General features: G+C 40.3%; 1 protein-coding gene across 3 annotated transcripts in view; it reads left to right on the plus strand.

Annotated features, from left to right (window-relative positions):
* The first annotated feature begins 2,504 nt into the window (after positions 1 to 2,504).
* Positions 2,505 to 14,352, plus strand: part of Ros1 (ROS proto-oncogene 1, receptor tyrosine kinase) — a 124,509-nt gene continuing 112,661 nt past the window's right edge. For all 3 annotated transcript variants that reach the window (XM_055599397.1, XM_055599396.1, XM_055599395.1), the window contains exons 1-2: positions 2,505 to 2,627; positions 13,687 to 13,731. In XM_055599397.1, coding sequence (XP_055455372.1) covers positions 2,505 to 2,627; positions 13,687 to 13,731 — 168 coding nt within the window. The remainder of the gene's footprint in view (positions 2,628 to 13,686; positions 13,732 to 14,352) is intronic.

Raw genomic sequence — 14,352 nt, forward strand, 5'->3', positions numbered from 1 at the left:
TGAATTCATGTGCTTGTTAGATTACAAAGTCCAGAGCGAACACACAATCTTCACGTTACAACGGTTCTTTTTCATACCTAATAGTTGAGTTAATCAATGTCTTAAGTTTTCAGGTTTCATTTATTTGGTAGCCTATTTTGTTAGTGAAGTAAAAGTTACAACTGTTGTTTATGTTAACAGGATGAAGGCACTGGTGGTTCAAGTGAAGAAAATTAAAGACTTACGTATTTTAATTTTACGTTGTGTGATTATTTTGCCTGCGTCTATGTGCACCACATGGATGCAGTGCCCATGTTGGCCAGAAGAGGGCACAAGATCACATGGATCTGGAGTTTCAGATGGTTTGAGCGCTTGTGTGGGAGCTGTGAAAAGAACCTGGGTCCTGGGCAGGAGCCTCAGGCACTCAACTGAGCCATCTCTCTGTGTCCCCCACCAATGAAGATTAAAATTTAAATTTTTAAGAGGAGAAAAATTACTTTCTGTAGGAAGATGCTTAGATTCCTTTAATTAAGACACAGACATCTGAAAATGCAGCCGACTAACAAAGAACAGGTGGAGAGCAGGGGAATTTTTTTAAGGAAACAAAAATTTGGGGGTTATGTATGGGGTCAGGTCAGTATCCATTCACGTTTTGTTGCACTCAGTGTTAACACTTACCAAAAAGCCACTCAACTGCAGACAGAACCTCATGCCTGTCACTTGAGGACCTGGGTCCCTGTCACAGGTAAAATGATACTTGCTATTGTTGACTGAAGACATGAGGGCAGTTTATTTGACACTTCAGATTGTTATTACAAAGAACATTACTGGGTTGGTGAGATGGCTCCGTGAGTAAGAACACTCACTGGCAAGTCTGATGACATGAGTTCAACCCCTGGAATCCACACGGTTGAAGAGAGGAGCAGCTTCCACGAGTTGTCCTCTGACCCCCACACACTCACTATGACACATGTGTACTTATAAACAGGCACACGTATACAAGCATACCAAATATAATGACAGTGACAATACACTACCACACACTTGAAATATGGAGGTATGAAAAATAAAAACTCAAGATTGGCCTGGGCATGATGATGTATTCCTCTGATCTCAACATTTGAGAGGAAGAGGCAGGTGGAGTTCTGTGAGTCTTAGGCCATCTTGTTCTACGTGGTGAGACCGGATCAGTCAGGGCCACATAGTAAGACTCTGTCTCAAAGAATCAAACAAAGAAACAACAAAAGAATTCAAGGTTGGGGCTGGGATGTAAATTGGTAGAGGGCTTGCCTAGCATGTTTGAGGTCCAGGATTGGATCACAGCAAGAACTGGATGATATCCACACCTGTAATCCCACCATTCCATAGGTAGAGGTAGAAGATGATCACAAGGTTAAGGCTATCCTCAACTTAGTGATTTGAAGGCTAATCTAGGCTATGGAAAATTCTGCCTGTTCCAGAGAGAGAGAGAGAGAAAGAGTGAGAGAGAGCAAGAGAGAGACAGAGAGACAAAAAGACACACACAGAAAGAAAGAGAGAGTGAGAGAAAGATACAGACAGACCAACAGAGACGGGGGGGTGGTGGTGGAAGATTTGGTCTAAAGAAGCCAGTGGCAATTCATACAGAATGACTAAATTCTGAATTCTGTAGCTTGTAGATTTCAAATTATTATTATTATTTTCATTATCATCATCATCATTATTTTTAGATTTCAAATTCTCTGTTGTAGCTTCCCATGAACTTTGTCTGGGTGGTAAGTTCATCGAGATTCTTTACCATATTTCTTTCCCAAGGTGCTACACTTGTATCTTAGGTCTCTGTGGTGGTTGGTTTCTGTCTCAATAGACCTGATAAGACAGTATTTTAGTTAATATGTAGTAAAATTCTGAGAGTTCTTAAACAAACTTCCTGGTCTTGGAATTGCCCCCAGAGCACTTGTCTAGTAGATTTCAGCTTCGTTTGCTCCTTAATTTAAAAAAAAAAAAAATATGTTCGGTTGCTAAGCGTTCCTATTTTCTTCTCTCTCTCATTGCTTACTATTAAGGCTTCCAATTTTTAAAAATATTTATTATGAGATACGGTTTGCCAAGCATGCACAGTCAAAACCCAATTTCCTGCATAGCTCAGCCAACCTCAAAGAAGTACGGTGGCTGACCGACCTTAGTATTCTGCGTTAGGCTCCTGTGGCCAGGCTCCTGCAGCCAGTGTTGCTAGAACGCAATCTGCGATCCCACCGTTTTCTTTGCTTGAGGAGAGCTCTTTTATGATCTAACCTTTAGCCAGGGAATGCCTTTCATTATGGGAGCGAAAGGAAGCTAAACTATAAAATAGCCATGCTGTGATGGTCCGAGCTCTCTAAGATCCAAAGGTCTGAACTAACTGGTCTCAGCATTTTTTTTAAGAGGTAGAGGTAGTCTAACATTGTAAAAGAAGTAACAGCCACTCTTGCAAATGAAGTGATGAAGCTAAAGCAAGATGGAGACGTGAGGACAGCAGCCGTGTAGGAAGCCAGCCTTGATGAGGGATGAAGAGCACCCGCTGGCTCACCCCGAAGCCTGTCAACTCTGTCGTCCTTGGCTTCGTCTGGATTTCTGTGGCGCAGTGTACAGTTCTGAGCAGCTGCCTGACGTCCTGTGTAACTAACCTGGTAAGTTTCACCGACCTAATGTTTGTCTTTGTAGGGACTAGAACAGGAATCCCACTGGTAATCGACAGGTTCATATTCTTTTCATGAGAAGGTAGCCAGGAAAGCAGCTTACTTGCCCACCCCCTACTCCCTGGAGGTAGAAGAATGTATGATTTCCAAATATAAGGCAGAATAGTTTATTTGTTATTAAGTTCTAGATTTTTGAGGGGAATACCAGGCTTTTAATGGAATCAGATTTTATAAACTGTAAAATTTCTACTTAGTAATTTACCATAAAATATTAATATTCATCTGAAATATGAAATAGGCTTTTGTCACACTGTAAACTTTCTAGTTCCAGTTAACAGCAATGTTCCTTTGGATTGATTGCTGATGAGGAAACAGGGGCAGATACTAGGTACAACATTTTGTGTCAAAAGACTGGATCATTTGTATCTCTTTACTATGCATTTGTCAGGTTTGACTAATCAGCTTTGACATGAAAAGTGTCTGTCTTCTTTTATTACATTTGTTTATTTAATCACTTTATATCCCGATTGCATCCCTTCCCCCACCCCTCCTGGTCCAACCCTCCCACCTATGTTTTTCTTTCTTATTGTTGTCTCTTTTGCATGTATTGAATGATGTTGCTTCAATAGTGACACAGTTGTGCTTAAAACAGTCATTACCTTTATTTTAAGTTAACTTTTACATTTTATGTTTATGAGTTAACTTGAAAATCCAAAGGCTGCACCTGGGAAGAAATGCATTGTTCCTCTCTAAAGATTAAATGACATGATAGATTAGGTATGGCATTTTGCAGTTTCATTTTACAGAAATTAAGTATCTAACACTATTCATTCTTACTCCAGTTTATTGGAGGTGAAGTTTGAGGTAGATTAGAAAAGGGTGTGTTACTCATGTTTAAGCAAAGCAGTAAATTGTTGCTTAGGCAAACTGTAGACAGTAGCTTTTTAAAAATAGTTTACAGAAATATTTGCTAGCAATCTTATGCTTTTGAGCCAGAAATGTTTGCTTTAGCTTCTTGTAGTTGTACTTCAAACTTAAAAACAGAAGCATGGAAGTCACAGGGTGTCATAAGCAAGGTTGAAGCACAAGGAGTAGGAGAGGAGGAGAGTAGTGCCAGCCAGACAACAGCAAATGTACGAGACTACTGTTTTCTGCCCTAAAAGAGATTTCTTCATTTACTTTCTGATGAGTATATAAATATATTGCAATATATGTATATATCTATACATACCATACTGTTTATATGATAAAGAGAAAAGATGAAGAAAGACTTGTTAATGCTTGGTGTTTTTCTCACATGTATCTTGATGTGTGTGTATTATGTTCTTTTTTTAAGACAGTGTTTTACATGGTAGTCAAGGTTGGCCTCAAACTCATGGCAATCCTCATGTCTCAGCCTGTCCAGGGTTAGAATTACAGGAACAAGCCATTATGAATGGCTTAAACATATATATAATTTTACACGCCGTCATTTCCTTTCACATTATATTATAAATTTCCCTTTATATCCTAAAGTTCTTTGGAATCAAGCTTTTAAATATATTTAGAGAGCTCTGTCAAGAGTGCACCACAACCAGCTGTTTTCAAAACTGCAGTCTTCGTTTTGTTTCTAGTTCTCCTTATCGTTGTCCATGTGTGGGCTCCATGCCCTCTGGGTTTGGCAGCCCAAACAGACAGTCTGTTCCTTTGTTGAGCTGCCTTCCGTTCACCACCTACAGAGGAGGGCACAGCCCCCGAGGTGGCAATTGCAAGAGACACAGTCTGCTGGTTCGACCAGTAAACGTAATAAAGTGTTCTGAGCTGGGCCTCCCCCACAGGCTTGGGTGGGACAGGAGGAGATGGATGGACAAGTGGCGTAGCCGCTGTGAGGCAGGAGATACCACCTTAATATTCCCTGCTGTACTTTTTTTAACTCGGACATTTGCTGGGAAGAACATCTTTGATTTCAGGATTTTGATAGGTGGCTGATATTAGGCAATCTTCTTTTTCATTTAAAAGGAGAACAAATTCTTGCACAAAGGAATGTTAGGGTTAAGTCAGGCATGGTGATTCATGACTATTGTCCCAGCAGACAGGAGGCAGATACAGAATCAGTACAAGGTTGAAGCTTGCATGGACTGCTGAGTGAGGTCCCCCCGGGGAATCATGGGCCACAGAGACAGTCAGTGGCAATAGCCAAACCACAGAGGGGAAAAACGTTAGAAATAACGGGGGAAGCGGAAGCCTCAGTGCTGTGCTTGAGCAGGGTTTTTATTTTGTATTGACTGACTCGATTTGAATTTTAGATGCCATGTGCTGCAGAAAAAAAAATATTGAACGTTCTCAAGACCACCAGTATTGTGGGATGCTTTAGAAAGACAGAAACAAAACAATCAAAGTACCCCCCCCCCACACACAGAGATTATTCATAGTCAAATAATTTGTCAATGTGCATTTTGCTGTAGCTCCTCAGCATGGCAACAACTTAAGGACTTAGTTTTATCACAGTTTTCTTCTCAGTTTTAGAAGTGACTCCACAGCTGAGGACTAAGCTCTGATGTGCTCACTTAGCAGTGTCACTTCTGTTCAGTAGAGTCCCTGGAAGTCTGTGCACACCCAACTCTGCAGTGGCTGCACCTGGAAACCCTAGAAGGTGTGCTGTAACCAGTGCCCTCATCGATATTGCCGCCTGTTGCAGCGTCAAAGTTTTGACCGCTAGACAGTTAAAAATTGCTAAGTATTGTATTATAGTTTCATACTTTTGGTAAATCAGAGAGTAATGAAACACTGCTTAATACTTACTAACCAGGAACCAACACAGGCTTCAGGAAGCTGCCCTGTTTAAAAAAATCATGTGCGACTATCGGTACCTTTTTCAGTATGTCAACATAAAACATTAAAGAGCGACAACAAAAACAAAATAACTGGGTTAGGGTGCATGCTGGAGAGACCCATTAATGGTTAAAAGTGTGTACTGTCCTTACAGAGGCCTCAAGCTTGATTCCTGGGCCCTACAGGGGATGGCTCACAGCTACCTGTAACTCCAGCTCCAGGGGAACCCAATGACTCTAGCCTCTGAGGCACCTGTACTCAAGTGTACTCTAGAATTTCCCCCATCACATAGTTTAAAATAATAAAAGTGAACCTTAATAAGATAATGGAATAAAACCCTAATCTCCAAATTCTATGCATCATCTAGAAAGTTGCCTAGTTTGTTTTTATATAGAAACAGACTGTCCAATAAAATGAAGAATAACCCGGATAAAGATGACAATTCATTCTTTGTTGTTTATAAGACAAAGTATTTAAGTATTTTTTTTAATATTTATGTATTGTTTTGTTGTTTGTTTTTAATTTTTTATTTTTTGAGTCAGGGTTTTTCTGTGTAGCTCTGGCTGTTCTGGAACTTATTTTGTAGTTCAGGCTAATTTCCAAACTCAGATGTCTGCCTGTCTCTGCCTCCCAAGTGCTGGGATTATAGCTGTGTGCCACCATGTCTAGCTCTTTATAGACAAAGATTCAAACTAACATAGCCCTTTTTTTTTTTTTTTTTTTGAGATGAAGTATCTTATAGGCTGCGTTTTGAACTCCCTGTGTAGCTGGATGATCTTGAGTGCTCAATCTTCCATATGCTTCACTGTGGAAAAAGGTGCCATGCACTTTGAAAAGAAAAATACCTTCATTGCCACCAGTTGCAAATAACTTCTAGGAGCTATAAACAAAGAATGTGATTAAAATATAAGCCGTCAACAGAAAAACCAAGCACATTAAAAAACAAAACAACCAACCAACCGAATTCCTTGACTTTGTTTCATTAAAATAGTAGATGAATTTACAGAGGGAAATGCCAAAAACCTTGGCGCAGAAATGCTTTGAAAAGCCTAAAACAGGGGCTAGAGAGGTGACTTGAGGTTAAGAGCATTTGTTCTCGCAGATGATCTGGGTTCAATTCCCATGCGTCATATGGTGGCTCACAAAAGTCCTAGATTTAGAGGATCCAACAGGCATGCACATGGCACATATACATGTATTTAGGCAAAACACTTATACTCACATAGTGAGATGAATAAATCATACAAAAGAGGAAAGCCTAAAACAAATCCAGACTCCCTAACAATTTAACTTTTTTTCGTTTTGTTTTTGTTTTTTGTTTTTTCAAGACAGGGTTTCGCTGTGTAGAACAATTTAACTATTTAAAGCTTCATTTATTCTGCTTATTAGGAAAATAAACAGTAAATAATAAAAAAGGAAGTTCCAATGTGGAAAAAGATATTACAAGTGACATACATATGTGCACACATATAATCAAGTTGGATATACATAAAAGCTCTTAAAATTAGGGTATGAATAACCACAAACCAGAACTTTGGGGCTGGTGAGATGGCTAAGTGGGTAAAGAGGCTTACGACAAAGCCTAGTGACTTGGATTCGATCTCTAGGATCAAAACGGTACAAGGAAAGAATCCAGTCTCTCTCATTTTTCTCTGACCTCCACATGTGTCCAGTGACATGTGTAAGCCACCTCCCAATAAATGTAAAAACTATAAACTGATAAAATGCACTGATAATAGTCAACCTCCGATCAAGCACAGAACTGGAAAAGAAAAGCCAATAAATCATTTCTGCTATTAGCTTGGGAGGAATACGAGTATTTATGAACAACAACAACAAAAAATGTTTGTGGTTAACAAAGGTGTGGGTAAGCCGGACTTGGCAGTCCCCATAGATGAGGAAGCAGTAATGTTGGGTCTGGGGTTGCACCAACAACACACCAAGGACACCATATGATGGAGCGGAAAGTTTATTATTTTTTTATGCAAAAAAAATTTAAAAAGAATAACTGGTAGCCAGGGACTCGGTTTCAGTAGCCGAATGGGAAACCGTGACCAACTGCAAGCGCGTTACAGCCTTTCAAAAGCAGAGCTCGTTAGTAGAAAGGTATGTGCAGGCAGGGGTTGTCTTATCTGGTCAGCGCCAGGTGGACTCATTATTTTTAACAAAGTGGGGAGTCAGCAGGATGTGATAAGGATCACGGAGTTAACAATGTGTGGAGTCAGCAGCTGGGAACATCTGTCTGTCCTTGACTAATAGATGGTCCTTTTGTTCTGGTGGTTTTTCCAGAACTGAAGACCTGGGTGTGATAGGCCTAAGATGGAGTCTGGTTTGTTAGTCCTTTCAGTGAATTAAACTTTCTAGAAAGCATGTATTAGTAAATATCAAGGATGATACTGATTTTTAGCCTTGTACATCAAGAAACTTATTTGAGATTATTGCATAATTAGTCAGGAATCTGTGGCAGCACAGACTTGCACAGAGTGAGGATAGATTCCCAAGAGCCTGCACGGAATTGTAATTTTTATTTGTTTTGTTTTGGTCCAGGCTGCCCTGGACCCACTTTGTAGACCAGGCTGACCTCTAACTCACAGCGATCCTTCTGCCTCTGACTCCCAAGTGCTGAGATTAAAGGTGTGCGCCATCACTGCCTGGCTTAATTTTTTCTTTTTTCATTTTTGGTTTTAGACAGGGTTTCTCTGTGCAACTCTCTGGTTGTCTTGGAATAATTCACCCCGTAGATCAGGCTGTCTTTGAACTCAGAGATCCTTCTGCCTCTGCCTCCCAAGTGCTAGAACTAAAGGCATACACTACTACCACCTGATTAAAATTTAAATTTATGTGTTTTATTTGTCAGTGCTGTGGTTGAACCTAGAGCCTTGAATAGAGCAGGCTAGTGCTGTGCCACCGAGTCATGCCCTATCTCTATTTTTTAAATTGATACATAAAACCATAATTTTTTTTTTTTTACTGTAGTAGCACATTATTTAATTGAATCTCCTCAGAATGTTACGAGGTGAATCTTTTCTAGTTCTTTTTTATTTTCTTCTCTTGTTGTGGGGAGGGTGTCATTCTCTGGCCTGGAATCTGAAGCAGTTCTTCTAACTTAGGCACCTGAATGCTGGGATGCAGATAGGAAGCACCATAACTGGTTTATGTATTAAGTATTCTTCTTCTTGAAATACCAAATCAAGCATTTCTCTTGAGGAGCAAATATATATTAGAATGAGTTAAATGGCAGCGCTTTCTGCTCAGTTTCATTTGCGAGGGAAGTTGAGATTTTGATTAGTTCCACTTCAGGTGTCAGGATAGACAAGGCTTGTGCCAAGGAGGAGGTGTTTGGTCAAGAGGGTCTGTGATGTGGGACCATTTTGTGTGTGTGTGTTGGAGCCTTGCAGGGAGAGCTGGAGGTCCAAAGTGCACAGACAGGTGTCCTAGGGTGTTCACAAAAAGCACAACTTCCCTGCTTCCTTGAAAACTGGGACCCAGGCAGTTTACTAAGCCTCTTTACCTTGATTATAAAATGGGGTTGGTAATAGTACATGGTTTATAGGGTTGTTGAGAGAGCTTATTGAGATTTATCACACAACAGCTATAAATGTGCCTGGGACCTAGGAATGATTCTAGAAATGTGAGTGGTAATGATGATGAGGGGGTTGGTGAGTGGATAGAGGCAAGGAACATGCTGACACAACTCACTTCATCAGAATACCAAAGACCTGGCTAAGGCTGCCTTATCCAAAGCAGCTCCATGGCACTCTATGCAGCTTGCTGAATTTTCTGTTGCATCGCAGCTTTGTGGCCTTTGAGAATCTTCTACCTCTGTGTTTAACATGAACACAAATGCAACTCAGTATCTTTTTTTTTTTTTTTGCCTTTATGAGTTAAGATAATTTTTGAAAGGACAGAGAAATAATCAATTACAATTCAGATATCTTTCACCTGTTTTTATGTGATAAGGATTTAATCACTTCATAGGAACTGAAACTTCATTTTGAACAAGTTCATGGAAGTAAAGTCCTATTAAGCATTTGGAAGCTGGGTATGGTGGCTCACACCTATAATCCAAGCACTTTAGAGGTAGAGGCAGAACAAGTCCAGGCTTGGCTGCTTAGTGAGCTCAAGATCAGCTTGGGAGTTTATCTCAAAAAACAAAACAAAACAAAACAAAACAAAACAAAACAAAACCAAAACAAAACAGACACACTAGGGCTGGTGAGCATTTAGGAAAACCTTGCTACCAAGCCTGATAACCTGAGTTTGATCCTCAGGACCTGTGTGGTGGAAGGGGAGAACTGACCCCACAAGTTATCTTCTGATGTCCATGCCTGTCATGGACTACCCCACCCAACTACCCCACCAAAATATAAACAAATGTAAGCTGGGTGTGGTGATTCACACCTGTAATACCAGTAACTAGGGAGGCAGAGGCAGGTGGATCTCTGTGAGTTAGAGGCCAGCCTGGTCAACAGAGTCCAGGACAGCTAAGACTGTTACACAAGAAACACCATCTTGAAAAACCACAACAAACAAACAAACAAACAAAATAAAAGAAACCAATACAATAGAGCAAAGCAAAACTAAACAACAATAATAAAACCCCACACAAATCACCTCAAGAAGTTACAAAATTAACCTAAATGACAGAGTTCTCTGTAAATATAAAACATTGTTGTTACTTGTTGTTATCCAAAAACAAAAAATGTAAACGACTTTGTTTCTTTCACTACAAGTATAGACTGCCAAGGATGATAATGTTCTTCTTTTTAATCCTGAGTATGACTTCTTTTCATACTAACCCTACGGTGAAAAGTTTTTGGATAAAGCTAACAGGGGCTCCTAGAGCTTTGGAAGTGTGTATGGGGGTCTGCTGTTTTTTTGAAAAAGTTTTTTATTGCTTCTTTGTGAGTTTCCTGTCATGTATCCTAGTCCCACTCATCTCCTTGTCCCCTTATATCTGCCCTTTGCCCTTGCAACCTTGCCCCCTCAAATAAAACACACACACACATACAAACACACACACACACACACACACACACACCACCACCACCACCACCACCACCATCCCCACACCTTACATCAGTCTAGTGGCAGCTCTCTTACCCTCTTGCCCTCTGGGCTCTCTCATCCATGCCCCTGCCACCAGGGCCACGCCCCGGGTGGCGCAGGGCCCACTGCCGCTGTTGAGAGGAGGGGCCAGCTTTCCGGAGCACCACAACCAGTTCTGCTCAGCCCCTGGACATCCACGTGGTTCCCAGTGGCTGCCCCACCAGGGACATCCCCATGTTTTCTAGTGGTAATATGAACCAAGGACATCAACACTCTAGAACTGGAAGTCAAGGATGGCCATTATGTCCCTTGCTGCACTGACAGAATTGAAAGCTAAGGATAGCCACTATGTCCCTTGCTGTATTGATTACTTCTCTAATTCAGTGGTTCATATCAATAAATCTTTTTTTGTTGTTGTTGTTGTTGTTTGTTTTTTTGAGATGTGGTCTCACTATAATCTTGTCTGGACTAGAACTTAGTATGTAGACCAGGTTGGCCTTGAACTCAGAGAAATCCACCTGCTGCTGCTTTCTGAGTGCTGGTATAAAAAGTATGTGCAATTTGCATCCAGCTTAGCAAACTTTTTTTAAAAATATTTTTTTTAACATTCTGAGGCTATTATATACTGATATCATTTCCCTCTCTCCTTTCCTTCCCCAAACCCTTCCATGTACCCCACCCTTGTTCTCTTTTAAATACATGGCCTTTTTCTCTTACTGTTTTATATGTATTGTATATACATATACATAAATTTTATGTATATTCACAAATATAGAAATACAATCTGCTCAGTCCGTATAATGTCATTAGTATTCATATATTTTCAGTGCTGGACGTTAGGTATTGGCTAACTGAAGGTGTGCTCTTCCCTGGGGAAGACTATTCTTCCCACTCTCAGCGTTCCTTAGTTGCCTGTAGCTCATTGTTTTGGACGGAGGCCTTGTGAGCTTTCAGCAAACTCTTAAGGGGAGGGTTTGGGTAGATATGGCATTGCAAGCCTATAATCTCTGGACTCAGGAGGTGAGGCAGTTGGATTGAAGGTTCTAAGCCAGCCTAGGGTACATGGTGAAATACTATTTCACCAGACCAGACCAAATCAAGTCAAACCAAATCATGGAGCTTCTGTTCAGGGCCAAACAGTTCTAGAAATGTACATGTAGGTTGCCTTTGCCTGTGGTTTTGATCGTCAGTAGATCAGAGCATGAATGAAAAGCAACTCATATCCATGTGATTCCATGAAGGTATTGACATGAGCATTATGGGCTCAGTATTATCATCCTTTAGAATCTTCCTGTAGATGAAGGACTCTGTTCAAACAATGACTAGGGAAATGAGCAATTTATAGATGTCCCTTCTAATTTCTCTTATTTTTTTTTAAAATATATTACTACTACTACCACCAACAAAACAAACAAAAATCCCAACTCCCATCCCAAACACAGCCAACCAGTCAAACACAAAAAGCTTTCTTAAATACTTGCCTTGCACATACGCTGCTCTGGACTTGATTCCCAACACTGGAAAAACCAAACCAAAACCAAAACCCAAAACAACTAAACTCAATCACACTTTGAGCCAGTATACCCTTGTGCCATCCTAGGCTACATAGCGAGTTGGAGGTCATCCTGTTTCCAAAGGCAGGAAGATAAAAGAAAATAAAACAAAACAGAAACTTCTTTTTAAAAAACATTTGTTATATTAAGTTATTTGTATGTGTGTGAACGTCTCTGTGTGAATGTCTGCCTATGACTGCGGGGATCTATGGAGGCCGGAAGAAGGTGTTAGAAACCATGAGAAAGGCATTACAGGTGGTGATGTAAATAGAAAGTTTTTTTTTTTTTCTAGTTCCCAAACAATGACACAGAGACCTATTATTTTTATCATAAAGCTTCAGGTACTATAGCTGGGCAGACACTGTGCTATTCTAACCTGACTATGCTGGCCTGGCCTACTTCCCACTCATGTGGCCTATTACTTGCCATCTTAGTCTCGCTCTGGCTGTTCCTTCTTCATCTGTGTTCTCACTGGACTCCTATCTCTCTGGTCCCCACCTAAAACCCCCTCACTGGGACTGGAAGTTCCATCTGAACTCTCCTGCCCAGCTATAGCCTGTTCAGGTCTCTATTGAGCAGTCAGAAGATGCTAGAGAACAATTTTCACACAACATTGAGACAGGAGATGCTTCATAAGAATGACAATGCCAAAGTTTGACTGCAGCTGAATGTCTGAGTCAAAAATCAGCATTTAATACACAGTGCACAGAAACATTCTCCAACAGTAATGAGCAACCTGCTGGGACCTAAACTCAGGTCCTCTGTTTCTCTAGTTCCAAAAATACCCTCTTTTCATTTTTTAGAGCTTTTTAATTTTTTATTTACTTACTTGTTATGTGAATGAACGTTTCATCTGCATGTGTCTTTGCACCATGTATGTGCATGCCCTGTGCTTACAGAGGCCAGGAGAGAGTCCCAGGATCTGGAGTCCCAGATGGTTGTGAGCCACCATGTGGATTCTCAGAATTAAACCACACATCTTCTGGATGAGCCAGCGCTCTTAACTGCAGAGCCATCTCTCCAGCCCCATAAATGCCTTCTTAGAATTTCCAATGTGAAAAATAAGAGAGATTTTATACTTTATTACATATGACATTCCAAATTTGTGTGTTTCCCCATAGTTACTGAGTAATTGAAAAAAAAGGGAAAAGTTGAAAATCGTTCTTTTTAAACTCAGGAGAACTTTGATTGATTTAGTTGCTTAACCCACATGCTCAGTTAACTCCTCGAGGTCCTATCACCCTTCCACAGCCACACTCTCACACCCATCCTTGTAGGTGCTGCAGAACTTCTAGGCACTATGTACATAATTTGCCCCAGCCTTTTGTAAGGCTTCATGACAGATTAGATGACTTGAAAACACTCGGTAAGTTGCTCTGCAATTAGGAAACAATGAGAAGAGCAAGATTCCAGGAAGGCTAACAAAAAGTGTAATGGTATGATTGTGGGGTCTTGATGGATTTGGTGGTATCGATGGTACTGACGGTATTAATAGTAATAGTGGGGTACTGATGAGATTGTTAGTATTATGATATTGGTGGGGTATTGATGGGATCGGTAGAATTGATGATGAACTTGATGGGGTATTGATGATATTGATGGTCTTGATAGTGCTTACTGTTCCTTCCTCATTTCAGGGCAGGCACCTTGACAGTGGCACACCATACAATCTGAGTGAGGCGGTGAGTAATTACTTCTATTTCCAAGAGCCTACAGTTTGTGTTGGTTTAAAAAAAAAAGAATATTGATCTGTTTTATTACAGTAAGAGTAGCTGCTAAATAAAACCTCATTTACTCATCTTTGGTGAAAAAGAAGTTGTTGAAAACAGTAAGAAGTTTGAATTATAGAAGTCATTAAAAATGAAATGTGTTAAAGCAGAAAAAGCAAAGGACAAATACAAGCCCTTGATTTTGCCTGCAGAGCTGGGTGGATTGGGATAAATGACTTAATACTTTATTATATGATGTCTGAGAAGGATGGGCTTTATAGTTTTTATTGTTTCTTTCAGCAATTATGTTTTGTGGTTTTATTACTTTTCTGCATGTAGATTCACTTATCCAACAAGTGTTATTGGCCTAACTTAGGTATGTGGCAGGCACTGGGCTAGGGAGACAGGATTTACCACTGGGGCCTGTGTTTGAAGGAACCACAAACTTTTGAGATACATATTTAAAACCATGGGCAGAAAACACAATAGTGTTGTTATTTTGGGCTAGTTAAGGGGTCACACAGAATCAAAGAGTGCCCTACTTTCCTGCAAGACCTTCAGACTCAAAGAGGAAGAATTTTTCAGAACAAAGAT

This window comes from Psammomys obesus, unplaced genomic scaffold (genome assembly GCF_907164565.1).
Source record: "Psammomys obesus unplaced genomic scaffold, mPsaObe1.curated_primary_1811, whole genome shotgun sequence".
Lineage (NCBI taxonomy): Eukaryota > Metazoa > Chordata > Mammalia > Rodentia > Muridae > Psammomys > Psammomys obesus.